The sequence below is a fragment of the Volvox carteri genome (genome assembly GCF_000143455.1).
Source record: "Volvox carteri f. nagariensis unplaced genomic scaffold VOLCAscaffold_64, whole genome shotgun sequence".
NCBI classification, from domain to species: Eukaryota; Viridiplantae; Chlorophyta; class Chlorophyceae; order Chlamydomonadales; family Volvocaceae; genus Volvox; species Volvox carteri.
The window spans coordinates 693,443-701,818 of NW_003307607.1; the positions used below are offsets into that span (position 1 = coordinate 693,443).

Genomic DNA, 8,376 nt, shown 5'->3' on the forward strand with positions numbered 1-8,376 from the left:
CATACGCGCTAAACAACAAATTCAAGATAATCTTATTAGTGCAATGCGCGCAATGAATTACTGCCCTGAGGACACGGGCAGCACTGGGCCTTACGCCCAACTTACTCCCAACTCCCAACTAACCCTCTTACTTAACGCAAGCTCGCATAAGTTGTTGCGTCAGAGACAAATGCCAAAGGAGAAGATACCCCCTCTAACGGTTGAAATACTGAACCACCACGGCGCTTCGTGCCGAGCCGCAAGAGGGCCAAAGACGTGAGAGCTGCCAGACAGGCGCGCACACCGAAACTCCTGAAGCCAAACGCCTCGAAAGACCTCCGAACGACACCCCAGCAGCAGGGGCGGCGGACGCGCCACCTCTACGCAGGCAAAAGAGGGAACAAAATAAACGCAAAGCGCCAACAGACTGACCCACCGCCACCGACGCGACGGATCACTCAACAGTTGCTGACGGACGCCCACTGAAGGAAGGGTCGATAGGAAGCCAAAACATGTCCCCGCTCAGGGGTGACCAAGCGGCCAAAACTAGGGGCTTGAACTGAAACACTGGGTCTGCAACAATGACCGCTCCACGAACCCAGGTCGCCGACAGCAGAGAAAACGGACAAAGAAAAGACACAGACCTAATACGACAAACAACAAACACAAGGCCGCGAAATGGAGACACACGAACCCATTCAGCGCCAAAAGAAGTACTCGAACTTAGTCCAGAACCAGCGGTGTTGGAACCGGCGGTACCATCGGATATCAAACAAAGCGAAACCGCTCCGAAATCAGGGGAATTCCAATCGCTGGTGACACAACACGATGAAAAAACCAACTACCTGCACGGTGCCTTCCGAGCGCACACCTTCGCACAACAAATTCCTTCCTATTTGCTCGTCGTAACTGCGTGTCCGCTCCCCTGCACAATATGCAACTAAGGCGCTACCTTATTGGGGGTCCCATTGCCCCTACAAGATATTATGAGCCCCCAGGGGGGGGGCATGAAATGCTAGGAAAGCGCACCTCGGGGGCACACGACCCCGCAATTGCAGCGCCACACTGACCGACCGAGTGCTAAGCAAAGCACCCACAAGACGACTGCACCCGCACTGCCAGACCTGCCAGGAAGGGGGGGAGATAGGTGCTCGACCCTCCCTCATCCGGCACAAACAGCTCCGTATTCGAAGGCAGGAACACAAGGTCAACCGCCAACTCCATAAACTGTTGCCACCAAGGTTGGGCCGTCCAGTACGGCACGACTAGGAAAGACACCCTAGCACTGCTTGAGTGCACGTGTTTTCCACACTGATTAAGACAACACGCTGCTGAAAGAACGGAAGAAAGGACTCTAATGCAGGATGGACAGCATGCAACTCCTTCCAACTGACGTGTCATAGAGCTCTGGTGCCGACCAATAACCGCGCGCCACACCATCATGCAGGACCGCGCCCCACGAATGGCGCGATGCATCCACTGAAAGCTCAACTTCAGCAGGACCCTGGTGAATAGCCGCCGAGCACTGGTGGGTAGGGATGTCCGCCCACCACCCAAAGTCACGTAACGACCCACGGGGCAAGCACACTCGACCAGGATAACCAACCGGTTGCTTCACATCATCGTAACAATTGCGGAGAAATAAGAGAGCTGGAGTAAGGGCCAATTTGATGCTCTGTGCAAAACTACAAAACTTAGCCAGCTCGCACTTCTGCACCAGACGCTGATTTTTCTTTGCCGTGATCCGCAACCCGATCGCCAGCCACCACAATTTTGCGAGCTTTTGCTTAGGCACCTCAAACACACCAGCTGCTGTATTGACAGTAATGCCTAAGTGATACACTGACTGCGACGGCTCCCACTGGCACTTGGTGGGATGACATGACAAACCCAAAAACTCGATCATCTCACGCACCCAGCGTGCACAAAAACGTGCTTGCTCCTGGGAAGTAAACATGATTAGGAAATCATCCAAATACGGTAGTACTCGCGCACCCGGACGTGAAGGACGCTCTGTCTGGGAAACGGGAAAAAACTTGTGGGCCGAGAGCAAGGGGCGAGGGACACTTGTGACCCTTGCCCGCCGCAGCCAAAGAATCCCGCCAAATACGCAGCACATTGTGCATGTACTGCTGAAGAGACGGTGTCTCTCTGGGACCTAGCAGACACGGCCAAGAGTAATTGGCCGTTACACGTAGTCGGGAGGTCCGCGACCTGCCACCGATAGCCCCTTGCTTGGGCGTAAACATATTGAGTCTGAGGTGCTGTTACCGACACACAGCAGGGGCTTTAAGGTAGCCTGTCCTGACGGGCGGCCTGTCAGTATTCTAGCACCTTGACAGCCGCCAGTCATAACAGCCTGACGTGGGGCCTTTCGCAGGCCACGGGGCGACATGGCACACCCCCTTCACACCAACATGCCCCCTCGAGTCGCACCAGGGGCCTGACTGCAAACTGCTAGTACTGACGAGCTCGCTCGGCCGCCAAGTCCGCGGTCCAGGCCGGCTGCTCAACGCTCAGCAGACACAATCGCAGCTTGCCAGCCTTCAGCCTGCTGGCTTTGCGGTCTGGTGCCGCAGTCCAAACACACACAGAAAACAGCACGGCACAGCACCTTATGCCCTGCCTACGGCGCCCTTCGGGCACTAACCTGCCCATTCGGGCGCCTGCCCACGCGCCCTTGGTGCCCCCCTACCTCGACACACTTCTTTTGAGCCCTCAGCATTTTTCCACTCCCCCCTCGCATGGTGCTCTGTCGATCTAAGTGACGCCCAGCACCGTGCGGCAGTGCACGAACTTGATTTCACCCAGTGCCTTGGTGAGAATGTCAGCCACCGTGTTGTTGGTGGTACAATAGCTGAGCTTAACCTCACCGCGCACGGCCGTTTCACGCATGATGTGGTGGTGCAGATCGATATGCTTGGAGCGCACCAACGTGATGGGGTTGTTGCCGAGGCTGAGCGCGCCTTGTGAATCCAGCTGGATGTTGATGGCGCCGGGTCGCCCGCCAGCTTGCGCAGCCACATAGTGCCTCGTGCACGGCTGCTGCGGCGGCCTGGTACTCGGCCTCGAGGCAGCCAAGGTGCGCTGCAACTGGCTGCTCCAGCTGACCGCTGCACTGCCGAGCAAGAATGTGTAGCCCGTGGTGGACCGGCGGGTGGCTGGGTCGCCGGCCCAGTCCGCATCACTGTACCCGCCGAAGTTGCTGGTGTCGCTGCTGCTGTCGCCACGGTATCGCAGCCCGAGTGTGCAGGTGCCGGATAGGTAGCGCATCATGCCCAGCACGAGGCCCATGTGGGCCTTGGTGGGGACGGGCATGTGTCACACGAGCATGCTCAGAGTGTGTGTAATGTCCGGGCGTGTGCTGCTGGTAGGTATTTCAGCTCGCCCACCAGCACACGGTAGTCGCTGCCATCAATCACTGTCGGCTGGGCGTCGCTGGCTGGCAGAGCACACATGCCCTGAGGCAGCAGGGTGGCGCGCGGCTTGGCATTCTCCAGGCTGTGGCGCTGCAGCAGCTGCTCCACATAGCGCTGCTGCGTGAGCACGATGCAGCGGTTGCGGCCATCCTGGACGATCTTCATGCCAAGGTAGTAGTGCGCCTCGCCAAGGTCACGCACTGTGAAGCAACCGGCGATGGCTGCCTTGGTGGCCGCGACCACTTGCAGGTTGTCCGCCGTCACCAGCATGTCGTTGGCAGTGTGCTCTGCACTGTTGCCTCCGCCGCCGCCACTGCCATCGGGCACGTTAGACTTCGCGCTGTCAGCGCTACCACCTGAGCAGCGGTGGACTTCCCGACTCTCTGCCGCCGCCGCTGCTGCTGCTGTCAAGGGGGGGGGGGTCACTGACCGGGGCCAGCGGGAGTGTGCAGGGACTGCCGTTGACTGCGGGTGTTGGGGTGGAGGGTTGGTGTTGGGGTCACCGGAGGTGGGGCGGCCGCTGGGGTCGGCAGCTTGGTGGGCGGTGTAGAGCTGCCGATGGGGTTGCTGCCGCCGGGGCAGGCGGGGCTAGTGCCGAAGGGGGTGCCCGCCCGTTGTGAACCGGGCTGTGGCGGTCGTCATTGAAGGTGACATCGCTGCTCACGGTCACCTTGCCCTCAATGAGGATGCTGTGGGCGGCCGTGCCGTGCTCCGGTCGGCGGTAGGTTTCCGCCTTTGCACGAGGACCGAGTTTGTCCTGCTGGCTGGGTGGGATGCGGACGTAGGCCAGGCAGCTGAAGGTGTGCAGGTGGCTGACGTCGGGGGGGAAGCCGTGATTAGCTGCCCACGGCGTGGCCTCCCGGCCCTGAGAGGGGGAAACATTGCGCAGGAGGTTGGTGTAGAGCACAGCCCCCGGCTTGTAGCTGCCCGGGAGTGCTGCGTCGTGCAGCATCGTCCGCACACGGCCGAGGAGCATGTGGTTGAGTCACTCCACCACTCCATTCTGCTCCGGGGTGTATGATGCCGAGTGGGTGTGCACGGTGCCGTGCTGGCGCAGCCACTGCCGCAGTTGCTCGGTGATGTACTCACCGCGTTTGTCGCTGTGCAGCATGTGCACCCGTGCATGGTTCAGGTGGTGGGCCTCCAGCTGCGTCACCATGTCCTGCAGCACTTCACCCACTTGGCCTTTGCTTGCCAGCGTGCGGACGGCGGACAGACTGGTGGCACCGTCCAGCAGCATCAGCAAGTAGCGTGCGCCCCCTCGGCCCATGGTCGGCATGGGCCCGCACAGGTCAGAGTGTACGACCTCCAGTGCGTGCTGCGGCCGGTTGCTGCGGCTGGGATGGGCGGTTACGGTGGCCTTCATGGTGACACAGGCCTCGCAGACGGTCTCCGCCGCCTGGTGTAGTGCTGCTGGAGTGACCTGTGGTCCCTGCACCAGCTACTTGCTGATCAGCTGCTCCAGCACGCGGAAACCGAGGTGACCGTACTGGCGGTGCAGGCGCTGTGCTGCCGCAAGTTTGGCGACTGAGCATTCGGCGGCCCCGGGGCTGCCGTTGCCTGGTTGCCCTTTGCCGTTGCTGTCACCGTCCGGCTGGCCTCCACCAGTGTGGCTGCCGGCGGTGCTGCCGCCACGGGCGCTGGGGACAGCGGCGGCACTTCCACCAGCACTGCTAACTGCGGCATGGCCCCCACCGGCTCTGTCGCCCACGGTGCCGAGGGCATTGACGGTGACGTCGGTCGGCGCCTGCAGGTCCACGTCCATGTGTAGTGCCCACACTCATTCCATGCAGTGATAGCCGGGCTGTTGTGAGGGAGGCCGATGCATGAGAACCAGCAGCCCGTCTTGTCCGTGCTGAATGTGCCTATGCAGCTGCGTGTCACGAGAAAGTTGACAGATGTTAGGATGAGGCCCGAGCTGGGGACGTGCAGCATGTTGTGCAGCCGGACATTGTGTCCATCACGTGTACGCAGGTGCAGCTGCGCTGTTCCCATGACATCGGCCAGCTGGTTGTTGCCCCACTCGATCAGCCGTGGCGCGCCGGCGGGGACGTGGTTGTGCAGCAGGGAGTGGTCACCCGTGAGGTGGTACGGTGAGCCTGAGTCGAGGATGACTCGTGAGCTGCTGCCACTGCCGTCGATGACCAGCACTGTGGCACGGCTCTGGCGTGAGCTGCTTCCGCTGCTGCCCGAACCGCTGCCACTGCTGCCGCCTGCAGTGTTGCCGCCGTTGCGGTGGCTGTTGCCGCATCAAGCACGGCCGCGTTCACGTGTTCCGTCGGCCCCGCTGTTACCGTCATTGCCGCTGCCAGTGTCCCTGCCGCCGCCGTCACAGTGGCGGTTGCGGCTGCCTCAACTGATGTTGCCGGCGGCGTGCAGCTGCTCGAATGCGTTGCTGTGGTGAAGGCCGACGGACTCGTCCGCCTGCTTAACGGGGCACTCGCAAATGTAGTAACCAGGCTGTCCGCAGTAGCGGCAGGTGTCGCCGGCCCCCACGGCGCCTGCAGCACTGGCGGTGCTGCCGACTCCACTGGTGGCACGGCCAGGGCCGACAGCTCCCACCAGGCTGGTCTTGCTTGCTTGGGTCTTGAGGTTGTTGTCCTTCTCCTGCAGCATGAGCACGAGCTGTGGGGTCGTTAAGTTGGGCTGATACATCGTGAACTCGATGGTGATGGCGTACTGCAGAGGCAGGCCATGGAGAATGGCGTGGCGCACCGTGCTCTCGTCCCACTGGCCGCCGGCCACAATTATATCGCTACAGAGCTGCTCTGCCCGCTAAATGAAGTCAGCGGTTGTCTCCCCATCACGCATGTTCAGCTGCATCTGCGGCTCAACCAGGCTCAGCCGGGCCTGGGATGCAGAACGGAACTGTTGCTGTAAGAGCTGCATGGCGGCGAGACCGGTTGGGCAATTCATGAGCAACTGCTTGATGGGCAGTTCACAGGACAGACGCAGGTAGCTGAGCGCCTGTGCGTCCTCCTCCAGGGCGTCTTGGGAGTTGCGGCTCGGAGGCGACGGGTTGTTGATGTAGCTCTTCAACTTGGATGTTGCGAGGAAATCGCCTAACTCGCCGAGCCTGTGGGAGTAGTTCGACCCATCCCAGAGGATGACGGTCTTACATCCCTTCCCCATGATGGTTGGCTAGCGAGCGTGACTGATGATGACGCGTTCCCCGCCGCTTTTCTGGCAACTAGTTGATGTTATGATGCATCGTTGGTCCGGCGTACGACGGCTCCTGGTGCGATTTATGCGTCCGGAAGCCCTTTCAGCCTCCCAGGCATGTCCCAACTGCCTCACAGCCACCGACGCATCTCACGGCGGGGTTCTAATTGCGTGCGCGTATGGATGCTCCTTACCCCGCCGCCTTTCTAGCAACTAGTTGATGTTATGATGCATCGTTGGGCCGGCGTACGACGGCGCCTGGTGCGATTTATACGTCCGGAAGCCCTTTCAGCCTCCCAGGCATGTCCCAACTGCCTCACAGCCACCGACGCATCTCACGGCGGGGTTCTAATTGCGTGCGCGTATGGATGCTCCTTTTCCCGCCGCCTTTCTAACAACTAGTTGATGCTATGATGCATCGTTGGGCCGGCGTACGACGGCGCCTGGTGCGATTTATGCGTCCGGAAGCCCTTTCAGCCTCCCAGGCATGTCCCACCTGCCTCACAGCCACCGACGCATCTCACGGCGGGGTTCTAATTGCGTGCGCGTATGAATGCTCCTTTTCTTGCCGCTTTCCTAACAACTAGTTAATGCTGTGATGCATCGTTGGTCCGGCGTACGACGGCGCCTGGTGCGATTTATGCGTCCGGAAGCCCTTTCAGCCTCCCAGGCATGTCCCACCTGCCTCACAGCCACCGACGCATCTCACGGCGGGGTTCTAATTGCGTGCGCGTATGAATGCTCCTTTTCCTGCCGCCTTTCTAACAACTAGTTAATGTTGTGATGCATCGTTGGTCCGGCGTACGACGGCGCCTGGTGCGATTTATGCGTCCGGAAGCCCTTTCAGCCTCCAGGCATGTCCCCACCTGCCTCACAGCCGCCGACGCATCTCACGGCGGGGTTCTCATTGCGTGCGCGTTCGCATGCTGCATGTCCCGCCACCTTTCTGGCATCTAGTTGATGGTATGATGAATCGTTGTGCGATGTAGGGCTGCGCCTGATGCGATTTCGTTTGCGGAAGCCCCCCCTGAGTGCTGCCAAGCATGTTATTCTCTCATGAGACTGCGTGAAGGTTTACGAACTGAGTATGCGACCAACACATAAAACATCGCATGTGAATTGTTATGTCTTGCGATTCATCAAAGGTAAATCGTGTGTGCTTGTTGTGTGTTAGCTTCGGCCGCATTAAGCTTGACGCAACGAGCCTTCATACGCTTGAAACGCAACGTTTGTTTGCATGCGAATTGCGTTGCGATATGTGTGCGTTTGGCGAGTGTTAGGCCGCGTTAAGCTTTACGCAATGAGCCTTTATACGCATGAAACGCAGCATGTATTAGCATGCGAAATGCGTTGCGAAATGTGTGCGTAAGGTGAGTGTTAGGCCGCGTTAAGCTTTACGCAATCAGCCCTCATACTCATGATACGCAACATGCATTCGCATGCAAATAGCCTTGCGGACTGTGTGCGTTTCATGTGCGAGTGGACGCGAATTGCTTTACGCATTGTCTCCCCACACGCACGAATCGCAATATGGAATCGCATGCGTATCGCCTTGCTACACATGCGCGTATGCTTCGCGTTTGAACATACGCACGGATGAATTGTTCAAGTCGACCAAAACGACGCAAGTTTATTTCCAAATAAACCTTTACAATCTGAAAATTATAAATTTTTAAAAAACTTGGCCAGAAGGGCCGATTTCCGCTTTTCCATAGCCGTTGTGCGTTAGCTCTTTGCGTTACAAAAGCATGCTCATTCGCACCTAGGTTAGGCCTAACGCTAAGATTCGCACCGTTACGCGAACTAACGCGAGCTA

General features: G+C 59.1%; 1 protein-coding gene across 1 annotated transcript in view; it reads right to left on the minus strand.

The window, feature by feature from the left end:
• Positions 1–1,936, minus strand: part of VOLCADRAFT_97788 (uncharacterized protein) — a gene marked incomplete at both ends in the record, with an annotated part of 4,071 nt that extends 2,135 nt beyond the window's left edge. The window contains 3 exons of the mRNA XM_002956718.1: positions 189–315; positions 1,009–1,103; positions 1,586–1,936. Coding sequence (XP_002956764.1) covers positions 189–315; positions 1,009–1,103; positions 1,586–1,936 — 573 coding nt within the window. The remainder of the gene's footprint in view (positions 1–188; positions 316–1,008; positions 1,104–1,585) is intronic.
• Positions 1,937–8,376: the final 6,440 nt, after the last annotated feature.